General features: G+C 36.2%; 1 protein-coding gene across 2 annotated transcripts in view; it reads right to left on the bottom strand.

The window, feature by feature from the left end:
• GRID2 (glutamate ionotropic receptor delta type subunit 2) overlaps positions 1 to 26,894 on the bottom strand; it is a 1,522,941-nt gene that overhangs the window by 256,176 nt on the left and 1,239,871 nt on the right. For both annotated transcript variants that reach the window (XM_063663917.1, XM_063663916.1), the window contains exon 13: positions 19,991 to 20,186. In XM_063663917.1, the coding sequence (XP_063519987.1) occupies positions 19,991 to 20,186 (196 nt within the window). The remainder of the gene's footprint in view (positions 1 to 19,990; positions 20,187 to 26,894) is intronic.

The raw sequence follows: 26,894 nt of genomic DNA, 5'->3' as shown, positions 1-26,894 counted from the left end.
GGAGAAAAAAGAACCCTTGTTACCCTGTTGGTGGGAATGTTAATTTTTACAGCCCTTATGAGAAAAAGTACAGAGCTTCCATGAAAAATTAAAAATGAAACTACCATATGAGTTAGCAATCCCATTTCTGGATATATATCCAAAAGAAATGAAATCAGCATCTCGAAGACACATTTGTGCTCTTATGTTCACGGTGGCATTCTTTATAAGAGCCAAGATACAGAAACAACCAAAATGTCTGTCAGTGTATGAATGGATAAAGAAAATGTGGGGTGTGTGTGTGTGTGTGTGTGTGTGTGTGTATGTGTATGTGTATGTGTGTGTATAAAATGGAATATATTTAACTACTAAAAAGAAGAAAATCCCACCATTTGTGACAACATAGATAGACCTAGAGGAAACCAGCCAGACATAGAAAGACATACTGCATGATCTCATTTACATGTGGAATCTAAAAAAAAATAAACTCATAGAAGCAGAGAGTACAATGGTGGTTATCAGAGCCTGGGGTGGAGGTGAGGAATGGGAAGATGTTGGTCAAAGGATCAACATATTTTACTTTCAGTTAAAAGATGAATAAGTTCTGAAAATGTAATGTACAGCATGGTGACTATAATTAATAACAACATACTGTATACTAGAAATTTGCTCAGTGAGTAGATCTTAAGTGTCCTCACCAAAAAAAAAAAAAAAAAAAAGTAACCATGTGAGGTGATGGGTGTGTTAATTAGCTTGGTTGTGGTAATCATCTCCCAATGTATACATATATCAGATCATCAAACTCTAAAACTTAAGAATTGTTAATTTAATATACTTTGACTATTTTGTCCAAATAATTTCTTACTGTAGAAAAGGAAATCATAGAGGCTATTTGCTTTTTATCAATTCACTTTTGTTTAATTTTGGGGGGTTATTTTGGGGGCCAAATTTATTTTTCAACAATTATTTATTGAGAATCTTCTATCTTTTAGGCACCTATAAGGTGCTTGGGATCTATCAGTGAGTAAAAAAGGCAAAAATTCTTGCCCTCGTAAAGTTTACATTCTAGTGCAGGATATACTAGAACAGTTAATTAAGAAAATGGTATACTGAAAATTTGCTAACAGAATATATTTTAGGTGTTCTTACTATAAAAAAAGACGGCTATATGAGGTGATATGTTAATTTCTTGACTGTAGCAACCATTTCACTGAGTATATGTATATCAAAACACCATGTTGTAAACCTTAAATACATATAATAAAAAATCAATAAGGTAATTAAAAATAAAATTGCAAGTAAATTATATATTAGTAAGTGACATATGCTGTGGAAACAGAATAAAAGCAGGAAAGAAGTGTAGGAAGTGCTGAGGTATCAGAGGTATTGCATTTAGAAATAGGGAAGTCAGGGAAAGTTTCTGGAAAAGGTAACATTGAACTAAGACTCAAATATGGTGAGAAAGTAGGTCACGAAGCTACCTAGGGGAAGGAAAGATAGGAAGAACAGAAAACAGCCAGTGAAAAGGGGAGTGTGGTTGGTACAACCAAGAAACAGCAAAGAAACCAGATAAGCCAAGCCAGAAAGATAATGAGGTGGGTGCACATAGATCATATTCAGCCTTGCAAGCTATTGTAAGAGTTTTTGGCCTTGAATGGAGGGGGGAGCCAATGAACAATTTTGAGCAGAAGAATGACCTGTTCACTTATATTGCAATATTGAAAACAGACTATGGCAAAGTAGAGTAAAATCAGGAAGACTTGGTAGAAAGCTATTGCAATAATCCAGGAAAGAGACAATGATGCCTTGGACCAGGATAATAATGGTGGAGGTGGTGAAAATTTGTATGTTTTTAAATAAAGAACCTACAGGGGCCAGGCGTGGTTGCTGACACCTGTAATCCCAGCATTTTGGGAGGCCGAGGTGGGTGGATGAGGAGTTCAAGACCAGCCTGGCCAACCTGGTGAAACCCCATCTCTACTAAAAATACAAAAAAAAAAAAAAAAAGCTGGGTGTGGTGGCGTGCTCCTGTAGTCCCAGCTACTCAGGAGGCAGAGGTGGGAGAATCACTTGAACTCAGGAGGCAGAGGTTGCAGTGAGCTGAGATCATGCCACTGCATGGGTAACTGAGTGAGACTTTGTCAAGAAAGAAAGAAAGGAAGAAAGAAAGAAAGAGAGAGAGAGAGAAGGAAGGAAGGAAGGGAGGTAGGGAGGGAAAGAAAGGAAGGAAGGAAAGAAGGAAGGAAGAAAGGAAGAAAGAGAGAAAGAAAGGGCCCTACAGGACTTACTGATGAATTAGACATGAGGTGTAAGAGAAAGAGAAGAGTCAATCTAAGAAAAATGAATTTGCTATCAAGTGAGAAAGAAAAAAATAAAAGGTGGGACAACTGTTGGGTTTTGGATATATTAAGTTTGAAATCGCTGGATGACTAACAGACAATATCAAATGGGTAAATATTTTTGGTCCGATACATCATTTGGTGGCTCTCCCAGCACACACAACTTAAAAAATGTGCACATCAGTAGACAAACACCAAGACAAAACTTAAAGCAATTCTAAGACTCTGGATAAGATTCCTGATTTTCAAACAGTATATTATCAAATAATATGCAAAATAATGTGAAATGTTGTTAGGAGTGCAGGGTTAGAAAATGAGATTTGAGTCTTTTATTATTGTGTATAATATGTGGAGCAATTTCTGAAAAACAGCTAGATTGACAAACTAAATTAGATTCCCTAAAGCAGAAAGGAAATTTGTCCAAATTTGCATATAATTATTATATCCAAAGCACCAAATGGAGAAATGGTAAGACCATCTCTGTTGCTGGAATTGCATAAATGTATTTGTGTTAACATGGTGCAGGAGAATATTGATATTTTGAGTTGATAAGCTGATAAAAGCTTCTTGGGCTTCACAATTCAAGCACAGCATTTCACTTGACTGTAATTCACAACTCTCCTGCAGGCTGAATATTTTATACACAGAGTTAAATACACAAAGTATTAACTGCAATATATTTCTGACGTATAATTTGAGGCAGAAACCTTCCATCACATTTACATACTGCTGAGCAGATGGGGTGCTCAAGCTTCAGGTATTAGATGAGAATCAGTAAATGAAGGCATATTGTTGGCCTTGTCATGGAAGGGAAAGCCATAATTTCTGAGTAGCTACTCTTTCCTGGAAGTCTCCTATATTCTTTCAAAACAAACACTGCATCTTTACACTACAGAGCATTTAATTTTTAAATGTTAAAAAAACCCAGATGCTCAGGAGATTAAAATACATGTATTCAGTGAATTAGCCCAAGTTTATTGATCCCATTCTTTTACATTTTCCATATTTTACCACATATTATCCCTCTGTTGGGGTAAATTACAAATTATGTGCAATGTTTCGGGAAATTTACCTGGTAATTTCTCAGAACAATGACTAGGACTCATAACCAGTTAGCAGGGAATTTCAGATTCAAACTCCTTTTTTATCTTCCTCTTTAGCACAAACAACAAAAGTTTGAGTCAAATATTATCTTTGATTCTTAAAGAAATATTTAATTATGATTTGGAAATTGTCAGAGATTAACAGGTAAATTCTTCTAAAATATGGTAAAATTGTAACTAATTCTAATAAGGAAAAATAAACATAAATATGAAAAATAAAAATAATTCAGAATCAACCTTCCTGAGTTAATACAATGAACATATTTTAATATGCAGAAATAAAATATGAAATCTGTAATACATATATATATTGTAGTAATCTACATCTGTCTATGGTATATACATATTGTATACAAATAAACAACATTGATTTACACCAATGTTGGCAGAATCTTTCATCATATTTGTTTTTGTTTATCTATTATCAACTTAATATAATATTAAAACTTAAAGATTAAGAGTATTTAATAAAGACTGTCTGTCTCCCTTCATGCCTTTCATCTTCTCTATTTTTCCTTTCTTTTTTCTTCCCCATTTTGTTTTCTGCTTCCTTCTCATGGCCTCCTCTAGGATAAGGTGAGTAAAGCACCTGTCCTGTGTGCATAATTGAAGGGTGCACCAAACTCAGTAATCAAATAAACAATACTCTTACGTAATATTTTAAGAAAAGAACAAAATTCATGCAAAAATCCATTATAAAATATCAAAATCTCAAATAAAGACTAGATTTGCCAGTACCATGTGGAGCCATATTGGTGCCTGGGGCAAAAGGGAAGATAAGCAATGCTGATTCCATCCGATTATTCTGTTTGTTTAGTACCCCCTTAATTTATGCACCTGAGGCAAATGCCAAATTTGTTTGAGCCTAGCCTTTTTCTTGCTCTGTCTTTCCTGCCTTATTTCCCAGCTTTCTAGACAAAAAATGCAAAACAAATATATACAACTGATCATTTTGCCACAGTTGAAACATAATTCTACATGGCATCCTTCACTAATCAAAGTGATAGGTCTCAGTTACATAAACATACAAGACAAGACTGATAGCATTTAAATTGAATTGAAAAGTACTGAAATCTGTTCTTATAAATTATTTTACTGGGAGCCTTTAAAGATAGTGAATAAGTTGTACTACTCAGAACATAAGGAAAATATATAAATATTTAGTCTGTTTAAGAGGAACACTATGAGGAATCAGGCCTAGACATTTTGGGATCTAAATTCATGAATAATCTAATATTGATTTCTATTAAATATTTTAGTCACTCAAGTTGGAAAGAAAGATTAAGAATCAAGCTCCATGCTGTAGAGATATAGGGATACACTGATGAATCAGGTATATGTTCTGGCCCAAAATAGTATACAATCTAGAAGGATAGACAAGCAAAGACAATTACAGTATTAAAAGGAAACCATTTGTGGAGATGGATACATTGTTAAGAAAGCTTAATGGAGGAAGAAAATATTTTAGGAAAGACATCATAGTACGACTGAGATAGACCTTGAAAATGAAGAACGAATGGACAGAAAAAGAAGGCAGGCAGAGGAGTGCATTCCTGATGGAGGGAAAGAAATGAGCAATACCTGATATGTAAGAACATTGCAGAGTATAAGAGAAAGCCAGCAACTTGGTTTGATAGTAATGTATGGCATGTGAAAGGGAAGATACCCAAATCAATACAGAATAGGCATTATTTAAGTAATGAATGAGTAAATGAGTACTGAAAAACAGAATAATACCAACCTATAGAGACTTTTGAATGCTAGCATAAACAATTTGCACTAGAGATAAAGTGGAACACTTACAGGCTTTTGAGCAAAGATGGATCACTTTCAGTGCTATGCTGAGGGAAGATGAATTTGCAGGAGGGGGCCAATTAGTTAGTTATTTCTGTAGTCCAGGAGGATGGTAATAATGACACGAATTACTAAATTGGAAGTAGAAAGTGAAAGAAGAGAATAAATTGGAGAGATGTGTCAGAGGCAGGATTGATAGTTAAAGCAATTATTTGGCTCTGGTAAGAAAGATGAAGGCAATGAAAATGACTCCTCAATTTCTAGCCTGATGATAGGGAGGGCAGTGATGCTTTTAACAGAAATAAAGAACACAGAAAGATAAGCATCAACTTGCAAAGAAAGGTAATTAGTTGAGTGTTAGACATATGGCTGGCAGGAGCACTGACAGGACATCCAGGTGAAGATTTGCAGCAAGCAGATAAGTATTGTTTTGTTCCTAAAATGTAAATGATGTCACAAGGCGGGAAGCCACATTTGCCACTTGATATGCTCCTCACACTTAACCTCTACTTTTCAATCAATTGCATGTAAGGAGCAAAGACAGGGAAGGTTTTGTTCCTTAGTGTTGAAACATTCAACACACACACACACACACACACACACACACACACACACACACTCCTGGCAGTATCAGTTAGGGTGATCAAATATTTTAGATTACTTTGATGCACCCAAAGCCCTGGATTCCTAAATCCTCTAGTTGGAAGGCAACATAATAAAGTGAGTGGCTTGCTTGGACTAAAATTGAGCCTAGGCCATTGGATCTCAAATGTTAGATGCATTGGAGTCACTTGAAGAGCTTATTAATCTACAATGTTCTAGTCTCTCCCCAAGAGTCTCTGATTAGGTAGTTCTGGGGTGGGCTCTAAGACTTTACATTTCTCATAGGTTACCAAGTGGTGTTGATGCAGCTAGACCAGGGCCCATGCCTTGAAGATCACTGGCTTAAGACCAGGGCTTTTAAACAGTACCCAGAAGAGTGATTCTCAGAAGATAATCTGTGAACAATGTTTATCAGAATCATCTATATTGCTTGTTAGTGTAATTCTTAGGTCCCACCCCAGACTCCGTGAATCTTGATATCTGGGTTTGGAGGTTTAAGAATAAGCATTTTGGACAGCCTCACTAGGCAATTCTTAATAGCATATAAAGTTTGAGAACCACTCAAATTGTGATGTGAATTTCAATTAGTTTTGAGAGGACATTACAGACTTAAGTTTTTTAACTGTGATGGAAAGAGCAAGTGACCAGAATTAAGAGATGTGGGCTGGAGATATAAATATTGACACTAATCAGCTGTGTGGCCTTAGGTAAATCACTTAACCTTCTTAGGTATAATTTTCTCATCCATAAAACAAAATGATTAATCTAGAAGGTCCCTGCAGTCTCTTTCAGCTCCATAACTGTGATGAGTTCTAGGAATCACAATGGCAGAGATAAACATTCCCAGAGTTTAGGAAAACAAATTATTCTCAATTGGATGTGTCTGAATAACATGAGTTTTTGTTCTGTTGAACTATACATACTTCCTTCCCCCATTCTGACTTGCTTCTTTTGCTAGGGGCTGGTTGGTAGGTTATTGGTCTCTTCTGTCTTTGAGAATCACTACTGGGATGAGCCATATTTGTGGGATAGTTTGAGTCTTACCTCTCAGGAATGCTGAGCTTTATATGACAAGCAAGCACAATCCAATTTTTATTGGAGCATAATGTGAAGAAGATAGTCATTCAAGTTTATTAGCCAAAATAGTGCCTCTTAAAAATGCATACTAAAATAGAATTTAGATTTACATGATTTCTATCCCATACCCATTAGGATGGCTACTATCAAAAAAACAAAATAAATGTTGGTGAGAATGTAAAAAAAAAAAAAAAAAAGGAAGCCTTGTGCATTATTTGTGTGAAGGTAAAATGGTGCAACCATTATGGAAAACAGTATGGCAGTTCCTTAAATAATGAAAACTAGAATTGCCATTTCATCTAGCAGTTCCACTTCTGGATATATACCCAAGATAATTGAGAGCCATTATTCATAACAGCCAAAAGGTAGAAGCGACCCATGTCTATTGATAATGAACAGATAAACAAAATGCAGGATATATATGTGTGTATGTATATATGTATATACATATATATATAGTATATATATAAAATGCAGGATATATATACACACACATATATACACATACACATATACACAACAGAATATTATTTAGCCTTAAAATTGAAGGAAATTCTGACACATGCTGCAATGTAGATGAAACTGGAGGACATTATGCTAAGTGAAGAAAGCCAGTCAAAAAAGGACAACTACTATGTGATTACATTTATATGAGATATCTAGAATGTTCAGATTTGTAGAGACAGAATTGATTGCCAAGGCCTTTGGGGGAGGAGGGAATGGGAGGAGGGAATTTTTAGTGGGTACAGAGTTTTAGTTTTGCAAGAAAAAGGGCTGTGGAGATGGATGGTGGTGATGGTTGTACAATAATGTAAATGTATTTAATGCTACTAAACTGTACACCTAAAATGGTTAAGATGGTGAATTTTATGTTACATGTATTTTATAATTTTAAAAAATAAATAAAATTTAAAATTTCAATAAAAATTTGTATTAAAAAATGAACTTTAAATATGAAAGCTATGAATGTGATGTGCTTAGATTATATTACAAGTCAATTTTTATCACCTAAAAAGAGAAGCTTTATCTTTAGTTACAGAGTTTTTTAAAACATAGTGTGCACTTTTGGACTCCAGTATTTAATGTTATGTATAATAGGAGAAATAAAGGAATAATGGAAGAAGCCAGTTATTTTCTATAAAACATAAGCATGGTTTTATATTGTAATATATTTATTTCCCCCAAACACTATCAAGACATTCAAATTTTATTTATTTTATTATCTCCTAGGCAAAGCTGGCGCCAGATAGCAGAGCCCTAAAGGATTTTGCAAGACATATTGATTTAAAATAAGAAAAATAATAGAGTTATGGATATTTAACAAGAAAGGAGGAATTTATAATCAGAAGCTTTAGTGCCTAAGATGACAATTAATCTGAGAAACGTAAAAGCAGAAAGATATGCTAATAGTCATGGCATTTATGTTTAGTCAGAGAATTGAATTTAGCAGTTGAGAAGGAGAAAATTGTAGAACACTGAGCACATAAATCAGAATGAAAGGAGAGGGAGGGCCCTTTTGAGGATATAAAAGAACAGCCAGGGACTGGGAGCCACAGAAAGTAAATGAAACTTACATATGTGTAATATACATACACACTAACCTGAAAGATGTTTTTGACAAAGGAATTGAAAAAGACAAGGGCATGAAAACATTTTATTTTTTAAAAAGTCAAAATGGAAATTAAACAAAAATTGTATTCATATGTGTGACTATTTGCATATGTGTGATTTTTGCAGATGTCTCCTGTTTATTTTATTTTTATTTTTATTTTTTATTTTTGAGATGGAGTTTCACTCTTGTTGCCCAGGCTGGTGTGCAATGGCGCAATCTCAGCTCACTGCAACCTCCGCCTCCCGGGTTCAGGTGATTCTCCTGCCTCAGCTTCCCGAGTAGCTGGGATTACAGGCATGCGCCATCACGCCTGGCTAATTTTATATTTTTAATAGAGACGGGGTTTCCCCATATTGGTCAGGCTGGTCTCGAACTCCTGACCTCAGGTGATCCGTCCACCTCAGCCTCCCAAAGTGCTGGGATTACAGGCGTGAGCCACAGCACCTGGCCTGTTTAAATAAAGAAGGAAGTCATAAAGATGTATACTCTGCTATTAATGGAGGTAAACTCTGAGGGTAAAATTGGAGACTAAAATAATTTTTAAATTATGGTAGGTGTATTAGTTCATTTTCTCACAGCTATAAAGAAATGCCTGAGACTGGATAATTGATAAAGAAAAGAGGTTTAACTGACTCACAGTTCTGCATGGCTTAGGAGGCCTCAGGAAACTTTTACAATCATGGTGGAAGGTGAAGGGGAAGCAGGCACCTTCTTCACAAGGTAGCAGAATAGAATGAGTGTGAAAACAAGGAAATGCCACTTTAAAACCACTAGCTCAGCAAGAACTCACTCACTATTGTGAGAACAGCATGGGAGAAATGATGCCCATGATCCAATCACCTCCTACCTGGTCCCTACCCTGACACATGTCCCTACCATGACATAATTTGAGATGAGATTTGGATGGGAACACAGAGCCAAATGATATCAGTAGGATTATAATTTTTAATTTTTGGTATTTACCCAACAGAAAATTTTTAAAAAATATATATGCATTTTCCAATTTGGGAAGTAACTTTGAGAGTAAGAACTAAACCAAGGCAATGCCTTGGATATTTATTGGAATAAGAAGTTTGAGAATATAATGCAATCAGCAGGAAACAAAGATGCATCAATCTATTCTTTTTTCATCCCAGGGAACTAGAAAGCTGGAAAATCCTTTGGAGAATTTTTTCACTTGGGTATGAGGCTGTGTTTTAAGTCAGGACTAACAACATAGGCTTGATGTTAGGTTCTCTGTGTTAGGGACTCCCACTACAGTCCTCTGAAGTTTCCTAGGAAGCATTTTCTCTCATAAGCTATTAAACAGTTTGAAATTAGTGTCCAAAGACTCACTGAATATTCATTCCAGAAAAAATCTTAGAATTAATAAATTCTGTTTCCACAATTTTAAAATACGGAAGAAAACTAAGTCCAAAGTGGCTCTCTATTCTTCACAATCGAGAAACTGATTTCAAATACTTCTGCTATTCTTTTTACATCTTATTGCTCATCTAGTTTGAATTATTATATTAATGTCCAATTAGCAAGTTCCAATGATACATGGCCCAGTAAGTGTCTTTGTTCCACAAGCACCTTCCTCCCCCACCACTTTATTGCAGCGCCTTCTCTTCTAACTGGAATTGCTTTTTGTTTCTTGCACATACTATGCTCTGCTCACCTTCACGCCTTTGCTCAGGCCCTCTCCTCCCTATCCCATTTATTGTTATTTCTGTGTTACCTAATTAAATATTACCCATTCTAAGTTTAATATCACTTCCTTTAGGAAGTCTTCACTGATCTGAAGTAGCCTCACCCTTCAGGCTATGCCAGGTTCCCTTTCCCTGTGTTCTCAAAATGTCCTGTACAACTCTCTGTGGGGTACCTACTGTTCTGCATTTTACTTAGCAGCCACTGAATAAATGTTTGTTGATTAAAGGAATGAGTGAATGAATAGATGAATTAGAATTGAATGTAGCTAATTAAAAGAAGAATTGGAGCAGATCTGGCTTTCATCATGAATTAAATCACTGTGGAAAAAAGCAATTTTAAAAGAACATACTCTGTCAGCAGCAGGTTGGTAGTATCATCTTTATGTAAATAAGACAGCACTTCACTGTTGCATCAGCATCCAGTATAATTCACAGAATTTGTATATATATATATATATGTATATATATATATATATACACATATATTTTTTCTTGGCATCTAGAAAAACATGTTTGTTTGTAGTATTTGTAGTATGATTTGTCTGCTATAAAACTTGACACATTGTAACTTATGTAAAATTGCTGATGATGACCTAAGAAGTCTTCATAAGCAATTTTTCATGTGTCACAATGATTCTAGGTTTCTCCTTTTCCTTTTGAGGAAACATCTAATCAAGTCTGATTTTGATTTCAAATATCCATGACAATTGTTAAAAACAAAAATAAGTCTTAATTAAAAAAACATCCAACTCTACTATTAAAAATGCATTAGCACGGCTGCTGGAAATGATCTCTACATCTTTTTTATTCTCCCACTGTGCAGTTCTCTTCTTTCTTTGTGTGATGACTGACACAGACCTAAAAACTCCGATTTCTAGAGAGCAGAAAATATGCCAGTGGCATCTGAGCTCTCAGCTGCAGGGTGTAGTGCTGAAGTGAATCACGTATTTGTTGGAATCACTTGGCAAAAGAGCAAATGCAGCAAATACACTGCTCCCTCCAAGTCCAGAGGTATGACAGCCCAGGCTTGGCGTTTTCGTAGAACCAAAGCTGTTGAGTTTGTCGTCTTGTTTTTCCCCAAGCCATTTTCAGTTTGCTTATTTCTTTCTGTAATAAGGGCCTAACCCAGATTTTGAGGTCATATACCTAGTTAATATATTAGCAAGTTGCTCACTAAATCTCCAATTTGCCCTCACCCTCCTTCTGCTGCTGGCTCATTAATTGTCATCTACTTTGGCATTTTTAGTCAATGACAAATGATGCTTATAGCTCTACAAGGAAGGGGAATGGAACAAGCAGAAAAGAGGATATGGCCAACGTGCAAGGTCAGGACAAAGTATAGATGAAGCTGTGTAACAGTTGAAATCTGTTTTCTACTCACAGCCTTTTTACCTTTGTGCAACATGGTGCAGAGCTGCTTCATCCTTAAGTCTAGCATGTATCAGCTGCTATAGTTCCCAGCCTCACTCCGCTGTGGGAAGCAATGCCCTCAAGACTTTCAGCTGCTGGTGAGATTGCTGTTAGCCAAGCTTCCACTGCCATTGTCAGGGATGAAGAGGGGCCCCACACCTCAGTAAGCACCTGGCAATATGCTCACCCCTCCTGCCACCCTACACGCATCTTAACAACATAATTTGCCTAGAGTCTATGTTGGTCCTGGATTCCTAAATGCTGCCCTCATGGAAAGTCTGAAATTTCCAGATCACTGTTTAAATCTCACTGATATGGATCTGTGCATCCCTTGATTTTGACCAGTTTTCCTATTCCTCTACAACTCTCCAGGTTCTTCTACTCTGCTCTATGAAACTTTATTATCAGCAGGATGTGTGTATCTAGGGAGGTCATACAATTTGTTGTCATAATGATAATACTCTTGAGAGTGAGTGGGAATACAGTTAATAACACTGGGACAAGTGGCAAAATCGAGACTGTTCCAAGCAAACTAGGACAAATAATCACCTTACCTATAACCTCCATTTGTTTTTTGAAATTTCCTTTTACTTTATTTTGCTAAGTAGAATGTACTTGTCTTCTGGGGATACTGCATTGCTTGTGGTCTTGTGGCGATTATTTTTCTCTGCTACAACACTCCTACCACTGGGACAGGATTCGGTGTTGGTATTCTCTTTGCCCCTCAAACCATTTCTAGACCCTTGTCCCGAAAATTCTCCAGCTTTGAAGCTTATGTTATCAGACTTTACTACCTGCCACTCAGTGTTACTGTGGTCACCTACTGACCCTGCATCACTCCTCCAACATTATTTGAATATTTTTATCACTTGGCTTTCTGTCACTCTCTCAAATAGGAGTTCTGCGTTTCTTCTTGGCGATTTGATTATTCACATAAGCATCTCTTTCCAGTACTTTCTTTTTCAGTCTCAAGACTTCCTCTTCCCCAAAGATTTTGTCTTTTCTACTACCTCAGCCACCAAATCCCATGTCATCAATTTCAATAACTGTATTCTCTTCATCATTTCAATTTCAAATGTGTCATCTCAGAACAAGTGTCATGTTACTTCCAATTTTATCCTTCTTGTTTGCTGATTCCAAGAATTCCAGTCCCATCTAGGCCCGCAATGCATTGTTCCGGCCACCCTTTTCATATCCTCAATTCCCTTGTGTCATCACTTTCCTTTTATATAGCACAGATTCCATGATTCATAACAATTACTTTTTTTTGCATGTGCTCTTAATTTCCTTGCTTGCTCCTATTATCTTCTATCATACTTTTCTGGAAACACTAATTCTGGTGAAATATACTCTTTGTGGACTTTGCACTTATACTCAGTCAGCTAAAGATGATGGCTAGAAAAATACTCACAATCATGCTGACTGGTCCCAATTTATAGTCATGACCACCGATTACAAACCCCTTCCGTCTTGTCTAGAAAGTTTATTACATTTTAGTAGTCTACTATCTCTTTGATTCTCCAGGACAGCCATTCCTATTTTCTCTTTCTTCAAATCTCCAGAATCTCTGCCCTGCTGCTTACACTCTGGTGATGACTTTGGTTTAAATATAATACAAGCAGTCAAGGATGAACTTCCTTATGCTCCCACCACCACATCTTCTAACTTATGTCCTTTTCTCCTCTTACTATGGATGGACTGTGTTTCTAAGTCCAAACCGTCTACCTGTGCACTAAGATGCCATAACTTATCTCCTAATCAAAGAAAGTTCTCCAGCAATACTGCAGTCTTTTTCCTGTATCATTGGTTTCCTTCTCTTTATCGCATACTCCCATCAATATACAGATACTGTATATGTCTTCTTTCGTAAAAAATTTCCCCAAGCCTGACATCCTACTCCAGGAACTCCTCTCATTACTCAGCATTTTCTTTCAGCAATATTTCTTTAAAAAGGAGTTACTCCTTTAAAAAGAGCTATAGTATCTTCTTGTCAGTTTTACTACAGTTATCAGTGTCACTCCTCCAACGTGCCTTGAAGATTTTATCACTTGGCTCTCTGTCACTCTCTCAAATACCATCTGTGTTTATTCTTGGTGATTCGATTATTTGTATAGGCATTTTTTTCCAGTACCTGGTTCTCATAATCTCTTCTTTCTAGTCTCATAATCTCCACATCCTCTCTTTTACTTCTTTTCTTTTCTCCAATCTTTCTCTAATCTCTTCTTCTACTCTACCAGGCCTGTTGTTGTCAGGTCACCAGTGACTGCTGGTTTCCAAAACTACAATTAATTTTTAGCATTCATCACCCTTTATCATGAGCATCATTTGACAGACAGTTGATCCTCTGAACTTCTTGAAATTCTTCTTTTCTTTTGGTTTTTGAACCACCACTTACTCTCTCTTGTTTTCCATCTTACCTCACTAGCTGATAGTTTCCTGATGCTTTGTTCCGCCCTCTCTGTCTCTGCCTCCTCTAAATATTAAATTGTGTTTAGATGTTTTTCTTTTCCAGATATACTCACATCCTCAGTGACCACATCCAGCCTTGTGGCCTTAAATACAAACTTTGCCTGCATCATGAGTAAGCATTTCATATTAACTACCATGCCAGAGACAAATTCTCATTTGACTTATCAAACCTACTCTTGTCATGGTTTTCTCAATCTCAGTAAATGGCAACTCCATCCCTCCACCTACGTAAGCCAAAGACATTGAAGTCATCCCTAACTCCTCTTTTTCACCCCACATTTACTCTTTTAGAAAATCTTGTCAGTGCTACCTTCAAAATATGTTTAAATTTAATCCCTTTTCATCACTTTCACCATAATCTCTCTGGTCCACCCCTGCTCATGTCTCACCTGGATTATTACAGTGGCCTCCTCACTAAGCTCCCCGCTCCCACCCTTGAGCCCCCTGGTCTCCACACAGCATCTAGAGCGGACCTTTAAAAAGTAAGTTACATTGTGTCACTCTTCTGCTCAAAACTCTGCACTGGTTTCTCATCTCAGAGTAACTAAGGTCATTAAAATCACTCATAGAATATTATATCAGTGATTGTCAACCCTTGTTGTGAATCAGAATCACCTGGAGGAATGTGAGAAAGTTAGCTGCCTTCCATTTACCAATTAAGATACAATTTGGACTTTAGTGGGGCCCAAGCGTCAGCCTTTGCAATGGCCTCCATCCTGCCCACCTCCCACTCTGATCGTATCCATCTGCCTCTCCATCCCCTAACCCCCGCTCTGTGCACCCTGCTCCAACCTCGCTGATCTTCTTGACATTTCTCTCCAGCATGCCAAGCTAGCTTCTGCCTCAGGAATTTTGTAATGAGCATTCCCTCTGCCTGGAGCACTTCCTGTCCCCTGTCTCTAAACTATATGCATGGTTCACCCCCTGTCCTCTTTCAGGTCTCCATTCAAACGTCAGTTTCTCAGAGAAGTATTTCCCAACCTCCCAATATGGGATGGCAACATCCTCTTCATGATCTGCTTTTTTTTCCCATTCTTACCCTTCCAATTTTTCTTTAGAGCACACATTTATGCTTGTCTGTTATCCTCTCTTCACTACAATATAATCTCCATTTAGGCAGGAACTTTACCTGTTCTATTACACCTTCTAATGCCTAGAACAGAGCCTTGGAAACAATAGGTATTCACTGAATATGTGTTGAATGAGTATGTAAAATAGCAGGTTCAAGTCCACTGAGTTTTTCAGCCAGAGCTGAATAAAACTGGGGTAGGCTTACTCACTAGTTCATAGGGTCTGGGATTTGTCTTCCTTCCTCAGTCTTCTAAAACCCATGACATTGGCCCATATTGATATGACCAATGTTTTGCCTTGGCTTCCATTTTAATACTTCAGTTTTCCAGCTGGGATTAAAGCTAGGCCCTGAAGTCCAGCGGCTTGGTTGCAGCCCTGATGCGCACTTTGGAGCTTGTGAGTTCCCCCCAGTAATAGCACCCCTTTCCCCGTATTGCTCTCGGACTTCTGTGGACAGACAGCTTATACATTAATGCTATCTTTATGACTGAATACTGCTGGTGCTGGCACCACCACCGACTTCCCTGTTCCTATGGCATCCGTTTGAGTGTACATCCCCTTGGAATTTCATAGTCTGAAGTATTATTCACTTACAAACCCTACCAATCCTGGTTTTATTTACTTCTCTAGTGGTCTTCTATGCTGAGATTCTAGAATGATTTGTTTTTCCCCAAGAGTTATAATAGATTAATGGGAAGTGAATACTACCCTCATAATAATCAGAGACTTCCCTATTTTAGTGCTCCACATGATCCTTAATTTCTGGTCAGATCCTTACCTGTCACCTGGAAGTTTCTACAACTGCTCTCAGAAGCTATATCTGTTTATGTCCTAGGCCCTTCTAAAATAATCTAATAGACTAAATTCCGCTAAGGTGCTAATGCCAATAACTACTCAAAGTCATAATCTTTTAAGATGTATTTGGGTTTTAAGAGAAATGAACTTCTCATGGTGTAATTTCAGAATGTTGCTGAGTCACCATCATGGCCTCCTAACTGGCTTCCAGCTTCCATGTTGCCATCTTCCGTTTGTCTCAGCACAATAGTCATATGATTTGCCAAAATATGTTATCATGTTGCTCTTCAGTTCAAAACTCTCCTGAGGTTTGATATCCCACACAGAGAAAAAGCCAACTTAGAATGTTCTAGACAGCCTGCGTTAGCACAACTCAAACTTTAACATGCATATGAACCACCTATGGATATTGTTAAAATGAGATCCACATTTAGAAAGGCTGGGATAGGGGCTTAAGAGTCCATATTTTTAGGAAGCTCTCATATGATGCAGACACTGCTAGTCCACAGGACCACACTTTGCATTGCTAGACCCTACGTGATTCATCTTCTCTCTACCTCCAGACCTTTTACCTCTTGACCTTGTTGCACTTCTGATATTATCCCTTATTTCTGAATCCATACTGGCCTCCTTCATATTCTTGGAACATCTAGGCATGCTTCTACCTCAGAGCCTTTGTACTGGCTGACACTCTTTCTAAAAACACTTTACTCAGACATACACATACTCTCCCCTCTCCAACCTGCTTAAAGTTTTTATTCAAATGTTACTTTCTTAGTGAAGACTTCCCTGGATACCTGATTTAATAAAGCAGATTACCTTGCTTCTCGGTATTTCCCATCCTCTTCTCCTACTTTATTTTTTCTCCTTAACAATTCTCGCTACTGAACATACCATAGAGCTTGTTTATTTTGTTTATTGTTTATACCCACTATAATGCAAACTCCATGAAGGCATTTGTTTTCATTTCTGTCCATCCCAGTGACTAATGTACTGCTTGAAAAATAGAAGGTGCTCAATAAATAATTGTTGAATGAATGCATAAAAAATTCAGCTGCATTTTAAAAATCATATTTTTTCTACTTATGCAAAAGATCTTGGTTAAAGCAAGGCAGAAAAAAAATCTGTTCTAGTTTGCTTAGGGTAGTTTGATAACAACTTTAGCAAATCAGAACTCATCGACTTAATGCTCATTTACACAGATTTCTTTGGTACAAGCCGAATCAAGATGGTAGATGAGATCGGTATCTACCTTCAAGTAAGAGAAACTTAATGAGACTAGTAGCACAATTAAGAACAAATATAGACTGAGACATTAATGGAATCTATTTAAAGTTATAGATTGTGAGGATTGTTTTTCTCAGTGATGCAGGCCTTCCTGGAAGGCAGTTTCTATATATATATCCATATATAGTGTGTGTATATATATATGTATATACTATATACATATATATGTGTATATATACATACATGTATGTATATACATACATGTATGTATATACATACATATACATATATAGTATATACATACACACACACACACATATATGGATTCTTGCCCAAGATATTATAGAAGAAGTGTGGCCTTTTGTGAAATGTTGACCTAAAAGACCTCTGATGTCTTATCTGCCTGTATAAATTAGAAATCAATGACAGAGAATAAAAAGCTGTTGTGTTAAATGTTCAAGACTAGTTTCTTGAAGAAGAATCCACAACCACATTTCATGTGTCATAGTTCTCAATTTCATGAAACTCCAATGAACTTTATCAGGTGAAAAGGTTATTATTTGTTTGTTGGTTGTTTTGTTTTTTAATAGAAGCTGGCCAAGACCTTGCAAGCTTGAACCAAAATACATCTTGTTATTATTAGCTGCTCTCTGTCTAATCAACTGTCAGCTGTTTCTAATTTGGGTTGAAAGAAATATATAGTACAAACAAATTTCACTTAGATATTTTCTATTATAAATTCATTCAGAAGAGCATTTTCACTAGCCCTCTAGTAAATCAGAAAACTGAATCAACATGGCATAATAAATATTTGAGGACTTGATTTGCAGTTTCGAACTCATTAGCCCTCCTTATCAACAGACTAACAAAGAATAGAAATTATTATCTACCTCTTTTATTGCATCTTCATTTTATTATGTCACAACTTTACATTAAGATTAGGAAATATTAAACAATAAAGCTTTATAATTACAAATCCCTCACATATAAGTTATCTCAGGTAATCTTCAGGGCCATCTTACGAGAAAGGTTTATGGCTCTACTCATACTACTTATTGATGCTTTATATATTATCTTATTTAATCTTGACAAAAACTGTGTGAGGTAGAATTCTTATCTTCATGATGCAACTCCCAAGGCCCAGAGATTTTGAGTAACTAGTTATGTTTATACATTTTATTTAAAAATGAGCTGGATTCAAACCCGGGTTGATGTGTCCATCAACACCAGGCTAGTGAGAGAAAATAAAATGAAATTTCTCTGCAATAATACCATATAGAATGAGGTTATAAGGCAGGGGGAGCTTTGGCTCCTAAAATGGAATAGAAATATGAACTATAAATTTCTATTTATATTAATCATCAAAAAACAAATTCATTTTTAACAGATGATATAAAGGAAAATAACTGATCCTCAAAGCCATAGTGTATACTTATTCTGAACACAAATTCATTAACATGCTATGAGTACCTAGTAAGCCTTAAAATGTCCACCCTCCTCCTCCCTTCCCCAAAAATACATGTTTATTCACCCACTTGGATCCAACTCTCAACCCCCCACCCCATTAACTGGGAGAACCATGTTGAAACTCCAGGAGCCAATGGATCTTTGGAGAAAGCCAAGAAATATTTTAGAATCAATAACTGAGCCCCAGCAAATGGGGTATAATAAGGGCAAAGAGGATAGAGGCCGTTGCTAACATCTCCAGGATATTCACTTCCTTAAAGACATCATTAATACTTGAAAAAAGGTTTATGTTAGCATCATCAGCTCTCAGAAGAATGATATCAATATGTTGACTGCAAGAATTACTAAGCTGACTCTAGGGACCATAGTAGTAGCAGTGGCAGATAAAGGGTGCCAGATGAAAAAGCAGAGAATAATGCTGGAACCTGTCACAGAATAATTTTTATAGTCATCAAAATATCCTCTAGGATGATATTAGTGAGTTTGCCTTTAGAACAGGAAACACAGACTTGGAGTCCAAATTATTCTGCAGTGGAAGGTCAGAGAGAAAAACTGTGTACTACTATTGCTGCTATTACTGACATTCATTCCTGCATTCCGTAATTATTTATTAAATGTCAACAATGATTTTCACTAGGCTAGTCACTAGAGACAATTTTAAGAAAAAACAGTCAGATCTGTCATAGAGGTTGATAGGGTTTGAATTGCTTCTGTATATATGTTTATAAGCTACAGCTCAGAGTAAAAATAGCTGTAAGATTTTCACATAAAAGAAAAACAGTCTTTCTATGCCTTTTTAATATAGATAGTTATAGAAAAACTAAGATGTAAATAAAGATTTTCACATTTGGAATAGAAACAGACATGTGTAGGAACCTTATTTGTTGACAAGATTAACTTTTACTTCCAGATAGCTTCACATAATCACAACTAAAGATAACGGTTTAATCTAAAAACAAGTGCAGTGTAGAAAATACCCTGAGTCATTTAAAAGAATCAGATAACTTGAATGACATTTGGAATGGGATTTATAAAAACTTTTTTAGACTTCATGTGTGTTAAGTCCTTAACCCTTTTCTGAACAAAATACCAGTGTATGTATTTGATTTTGGAATTCAAATGGAAACTGATCTGTTAGACACACTGCAGAGGACTTTGAATTCCCTTTCTGGTGCCATGAGTCATTTAAAAAATCTTCTTTAAATCAATATAAGATGTAATTTAACAGGAAATTCTCTGTCAGCATTAAAGATAAGAAACAGAAAACAAAACAAAAAACCAAATCTCAACTTCGCAATTCCAGCATGGGACACAAAATGGTAAGGACTATTAAAGGAGAACCATGGACAGTACCTTTTGAATGCCTGCTTGGGACTCCAGAACATTGTTCTCCGATCCATTGCTTCGGTTGATCATCCGCCACATTTGGGAATACATGCTGTCCCTCTCAAAAGGATTCAGTCCTTTCATGCGGACATGCTCATATACTGCAGAGTCTAGGACTGTGCCATAAGGGATTTCTGTTTGCTTGGAAAGGTCCTGGAGAGACCTTGATTATTGGGAGAGAAGAGAGACACAAGAGACGGTACTGAGTATTTTCAAGTGGGAATAAAGTTAAAAGAAAAAAAAAGGCAATATGTGTGGAAACATGTATCAAATTGCTTTTCTTATTTTATTGTTTTCTGACATTAGGATACAATATGTAAGAAAAACTGCTGTTAGGGTATATGGCATTTATACAAATTATGAGAACACAAAATTATTATTGAAGGAAAAGTGAAAATGTCTAGTGGTAATGCAATGCTTTCTTTGTGAAGCTTCATGGGAGAAAAAGCTAGCAATTCCATCAAAGACAAGTTAAATTAGACTGCTAGATAATCATATGCTAATTTAGTAATTTTAAAAAAATTTCAATATGTTATCAGCATTAGTTCTACATTCCTTTAGGTAGCAAGGCTTATTTGTATAAAATTATAGAATTTACATAAACAACATGCTTTGAGGTCAAATGTAGTCTTAAAAATTAGTAGTTATGATAGTCATTATTTATTGAATACACACGTCAGACAATTGATATATATTATCCTCACAGAAATGCCTCACATAAATAATTATTTGACCTGTTTTATAGATGAAGAGACTTAGGTTGAGAGAATAAGTGACTTGATTAGTGTATCATAGTCAGTGAGTGCGAGAGCTAGAATTCAAATGTGGGTCTGTCCAGCCCCAAAGACCATAGTATTTTCAACGCAAGACGCTGGTTCTTATTTCTATATTTCTTTTGCTATATTTGCTTTAGCATTGTGTGTGTGTGTGTGTGTGTGTGTGTGTAGTGTGGAGGTGGGGGGAGCACTTTCTATTTGGATGAGAATACATTTCATTTTTCTCGAAAGCTGAAAACATATTCAGAATAATGCTTCAAGATTTTTAAGTCAATCTTTTGTGTTACAGATAGTATCTATTTGTCCCAGGTTATCTATCTCTAAATTGGTGGTCGATTTCCCTCCATTTGAGTTTCTGAGTCTCTCTATATTTTGCAGCTTAAAGAACCAGTTATCATTCCACTGGAACTCATTGCATTTGTGTAGGTGCCCAACTCTAATGACTGACATTTAAGAACAAATACTGTGCCTTTGACATACTGTTAAAATCATATACTGGCACAGTTACAACTCACTAACTTTTGGGAATGGGAGCAGATGCTTTGAAACACTATACTGTACTTCAAACAAGAACGACTGCACACAGAACTCTACAACCATAAGCCATGAATCTCATGTAATGTATATCTCTGATCTTTTGGTCTGTTTCTAGATGGAGTTTGCTAATGATTTCCTGAGGATCTTTGCAACCAACAGTAGCATTGGGCAAAGGCACTGGGAATACTCTTGCAGTTCACCAATCTCCATCATGTAAAAAATTGTGTTGGAAACAATACATTATGGGCCACGTTTATCAGAAGAGTATTTGTGCCAATTTCTAATAGTAACTTTCAGCAAAATTTAATCTGCATTTTATTGAGTTTTGTGTTTTTGATGTATATTATTTACTCCATGGAAACTACCATGATAAATTCCTTTCTGCTTTACACATCTGTTGCATAAAATAATGCATTTAAATCATCCTATCTGAAGAGAAAGTGCAATTCTGGAATTTTCTGGAATATTCTAAAATATTGAATGAATTCTACTATTTGTAAAAGATAAACTAAAGTTATAATGTAAATGAATAATTGAGGGCAAAAGCACGAGTAAAATGAGTATGTAGCTAGGATGCAACTGAATAACAAAGTGAGTGGACATTTACTTGTAGGTCATACCATAATTATCTTGATATATTATAACAACAAAAATTTTGTTTCAAGAGAGCAATTTACTGCGTTTTCAGTAGTATCAGTAAAACTGTATTATGAACATGAACATTTTTAACATATATCCCCCTGTTTAGTGGAGGATACCCAAAAGTGGTAACACAGGAAGAAGGAATGGAATATATCTACACAGGTTATAACAACAATACTCGTTTGCTCAGTTTCTGTAAATACAAAGGTGAAGACCAGATGGTTGTACATAGCACCATCTAGAACCTGCAGATCTATGTATGGAGAAAGTCCATATTGCAGGTCACCAGACACCCTACCAGTACAAGATTGGGCCCTTGGCTGTCTGGCAGTACTAACAATCAAACTCAACTATAACGATCAGAAGGTTTTAATCTAATGGAGGTGAGATCACAGTTTAGTACAATTTTTTTTCAGTGTGTTCATTTAAATATATAAATGGGTTGCCCAAATAGTCACCCTGGCTAAATGCTGCTAAATAAATTAGTGCTCCTTCTTATCCTTCTATGAAAAGAAAACTGAAATCAAATGTTAAGATCTTTAATATGATCAGGTTCTGTGACATAGCTTCACCTTAAATATTAGCTTTACAGCCTGAAAATATAGAGTTTTAATACAGTTTAGCTGGCGAAGTTGTTTTGTACACAATGCATTTTTAGAGGAATATCTTAATATATTGCCTATGTGAAGCTCCTGGTGTTGCAAAAAAGGCAGTTTATATTCAACATACTTCAAGTTTAGAATAGCAGAGCATTTTGCAATTTAGAACAAAGGCATGTTCCCTCTAGTAGTTTCTGATATCAACTGCAACTTATAAATTTGCCTTGAGACATGTTTGCAATAAAAATTACAGGTTTTCTGATTCAGCATGTTCCATCATAGTACACTAAGATAGCACCAAAGATGACAAAAATAAAACAACTGAAGCAAAATGAAGTGAACACAAATAGCTTATTACAGAATGAAATGGCCATTTCAGGAGCCCGACATAGAAAACAAGCGGTCACTTTGTATTTTTCATACTAAGAAGAGTTTAGAACAAGATTAGCAGAAATGCTGTAGCCTATATTATGAGCCTCTAAAGGAAATATAGTAGGTTATTCAACAAATGGTAATCTTCAAAAACTTGTATCTGAAGGTCAAAATCTGAATGTATAATATTTAGACATGCCCAGTCATTGTTTTAAAATGTAAAACAATCATAGAATCATTAATAGGCATCTAATATATACATTAATTTATGTATATATTAATGTATATATTATGTATATATATTATGTATATATTTATACATTTATGTATATATATTATGTATATATATAAATATATATATTATGTATATATTTATGTATATATATAATTACATGTCAAATACTGACATTTCTTTTTTAACAATAGACATTTTCTCAGATGATAGAAGGAATGGGAAAATCAGCCGGGTGTGGTGGCTCACGCCTGCAATCCCAGCACTTTGGGAGGCCAAGGTGGGTGGATCACTTGAGGTCAGGAGTTGGAGACCAGCCTGGCCAACATGGCAAAACTTCGTCTCTATTAAAAAGACACACACAAAAAAATTAGCTGGATGTGGTGGCATGCACCTGTAATCCCACCTACTTGGGAGGCTAAGGTAGGAGAATTGCTTGAACCTGAGAGATGGAGGTTGCAGTGAGCTGAGATTGCACCATTGCACTCTAGCCAGGGAGACAAGAGCAAAACTCATTCTCAAAAAAAAAAAAAAAAAAAAAAAAGAAGGAATGGAAAAATCTAGAGTACTCCAGAGAAGTGTTATCTGTGAACATAGTATTAGTATGTATAAATCATACTATACTCTGTTTCTCTACCTAACCACATACACTCACATAAAACTCAGTGAATGCTCACTCTGAGAACCCATTAGACCTGAGGTCTCTTCTCTCAAACCCACACTCTCACTCATGCACACAGTAAAAAAATGAGTGTCTATAGCTCTAAGTGGTGGATGATAAAAGAAAGCAAATGCTTTGCTGCTCTAATCAGCCTTATCTTCTTGACACCTGACTGAGATTATTTTTTTATTCCTGCTACTGTTCTCTGATCAGACTAGCATCAACCTGTGGGTACTGAACAACACTGAGAGATTACAAGTAAGTTATTTTTATTTATTTGTATGAACAGTACATACACTGAGGTACTGTGTGATTTAGGGCAATTCTGTGAAAATAAATTTTTAAAATTTGAGTAGCTTTAGGTTTCTGTAAAATTCTTTCAATGAGAATAATAAACACTGAAACTCCTTTCAAGCATTTAAAATTAATTTGGGGCTAGGCACAGTGGCTCATGCCTGTAATCCCAGCACTTTGGGAGGCGGAGGTGGGCAGATCACTTGAGGTCAGGAGATTGAGACCAGCCTGGCCAACATAGTGAAACCCTGTCTCTACTAAAAATACAAAACTTAGCTGGGTGTGGTGGTACACACCTGTAATCCCAGCTACTCATGAGGCTGAGGCAGGGGAATCACTTGAACCCAGAAGGCGGAAGTTGCAGTGAGCTGAGACCGTGCCACTGCACTCCAGTTTCGGCAACAGAGCAAGACTCCCTCTCAAAGAAAAATAAAAAATAAAAATAATACAATTAAATTTTTTAAATATTTGATAGTCTATTAGATATATCTGATAGCAATAGCTTTAACATTTAGTAGGTTAGATTTTGAAGTCAAGCATATCTGTCAAATCAGTATTTGATCAGGTTTCTACTGTTTTTATATAAAGATTATGATGTTGATGATTCCTCCTTCCACAATGCCTTATTTAATAATTTCTATTGGTATTTTTTGTGGAATTTTCCCCCCCGGCAGAGTCAGGTGATTCTTTATAAATATTGTTGAAGAAGAATTCATGCACTGAAATAGAATAAATAATGCATGATTTCCCTTCCAAGTATGAGATTGTGTGACTCTATGATACTAAATGGTCATAAATTTCTTCACAGCAAACTCTTTGGGACATTTATACAATTTTATATTAATGAAATAATGTTATATTAAATATGCTGCTAAAAACACATCTCTAAAACTGTCAACTATTTTTTAAAAAAATCTAATGCGTAGCCCCTCTGTGGTAAACTTTCACTCATATTTTTTTCCTGTTTTCCTTTAACAAGAGAGTAGATGCTACTATCCATATAAAACTTAAATAACTCTCATAAACCTCTCTGTCCCATCTCCATCTTCTTTGTCTTCTAAGATTAAAAACTACATTTAGCCTGGTTGTGTAGAATGCTCACCAACAACTGACAAGAGTGGCCTGCCAGCTGGCTTTGGGGAATTTTAAATCTAATCCCATTTTCTATGGGGTGGAACAAGTCAACTTAAGTTATCACATCAGAGGAGATTTTTCTTCAGGGGGAGAAAAATGGAATGTGGCTGATAGGATAGGCACCAGATGCTTCGGGCAAAAGGGCTAACAGTGGAAAAGAGACAAATAGGGGTATATGACAAGCATCCTCCAACTCAGTTTAGGTTCCCCCCGATTCTCTTCTCAGTTTTCTCCTTTGGATGCTGATTTCCACAACTGGCAAAGGACAGATATTGTTACAGCCCTGAGAGCTCATTAGCAACTATATAAAGAGCCTGCCTGTCCATTGGTTGTAGCAGCTGAGAGCTGTCCTATGAAGCAGTGACAAGTTTTCCAGCATAAAAAGTGATCCAAAATGTAGCATTTAAAGGAATAACTAATATGCCATGAGGGTGAGAATTAATGTTGTTTAGACCCAAGAAGCAAGTCAAAGTGTTAGAAAATGGATTGGGGTGCTTGGGTAAAGCAGGCCACCCCCAAGAGGTACTGCCAACTGACCAGCACTGAGCAAACACTTAGTTTCTAAAAGCATGAATTGTGAAAACATAAATATTTGTCGTTCAATCTTTGGGAAAATTATTTAAACTTCCCCAAAATGCAATTTCTTTCTCTATTGAGCAAGGGAAGTAATACTTTTATATTAAGGTATCTAGAGGTTTGAATTAGATATTGTTTATAAGATACTTTTCTTAGTAATTTGCTCTCTATGAGCACTCAATTACCAGTAGTTACAATTATTGATGTTATTATGATGATTACTATTACTTTGTTCTCTATTATGGTATCCTTGTTTCCTATCAATTAGATTCATTTTCAGCTCCTTACCTGTGGATCTTTAACTTCCCCACCTCATCTACTCTGTCATCAAGTTCTGTACATTTTACCTTCCAAATTTTGTAAATCTGTCACCATCTTTGCCTTTCCATGTCTAATAGCCTTGTCATTTCTACCTGGACTATTATTTTTAAGCCTTTTCCCTATCTCTGTTCTCACTCACCACTAATCCATTCTTTAGCACAGCTAAACTGTTCTTTCTGATATGCAATCTGATCATACTGCTGCCTTGTTTAAGTATTGCCTATGTACTTCACTGCCCTTAGAAAACAGTTTCAACTCCTTAGCCTTCAAGTTCCTTCAAAAATTTGGCTTAAGCCTTTTCTATTTCCATTCTCAGAAACAACCTTTTGCTTTACTCATATTCACAGTATAAGCCAAACACCATTTCTTCATTCCTGGCTGTATCACAGGTGCATGTCTTGGTAGATGTCTTCTTGGCATAAGATGCTTCTTTGTCTACCTGGAGAATTCCTTCCTTTCAACATGAAACTTCACTGTCTCTTCAGTGCTCTTCTAACACTTGGAATATGTTCACATTTCAGCATTGTGTTTAGGAATTGTATTTGTTTATTTACCTCATTAGAATATAGATTGCTGGTTCCCATGACTTTTAAAAAACTTCATCTTTGAAATCCAGATCTAGCCCAGGGTCCGGAAAACAGTCAGCAATCAATGAGGCTTACTTGTTTTATGGTGGTCTTCTTCACTAGAAAGGTATTTCATTTTGGGAAGTAAGCATTCCCCTGAA

This window comes from Pongo pygmaeus, chromosome 3, assembly GCF_028885625.2.
Source record: "Pongo pygmaeus isolate AG05252 chromosome 3, NHGRI_mPonPyg2-v2.0_pri, whole genome shotgun sequence".
In the NCBI taxonomy this organism is placed as follows: domain Eukaryota; kingdom Metazoa; phylum Chordata; class Mammalia; order Primates; family Hominidae; genus Pongo; species Pongo pygmaeus.
Note: the sequence above shows the minus strand (reverse complement) of the source record. Positions and strands in the feature narration are given on the sequence as shown.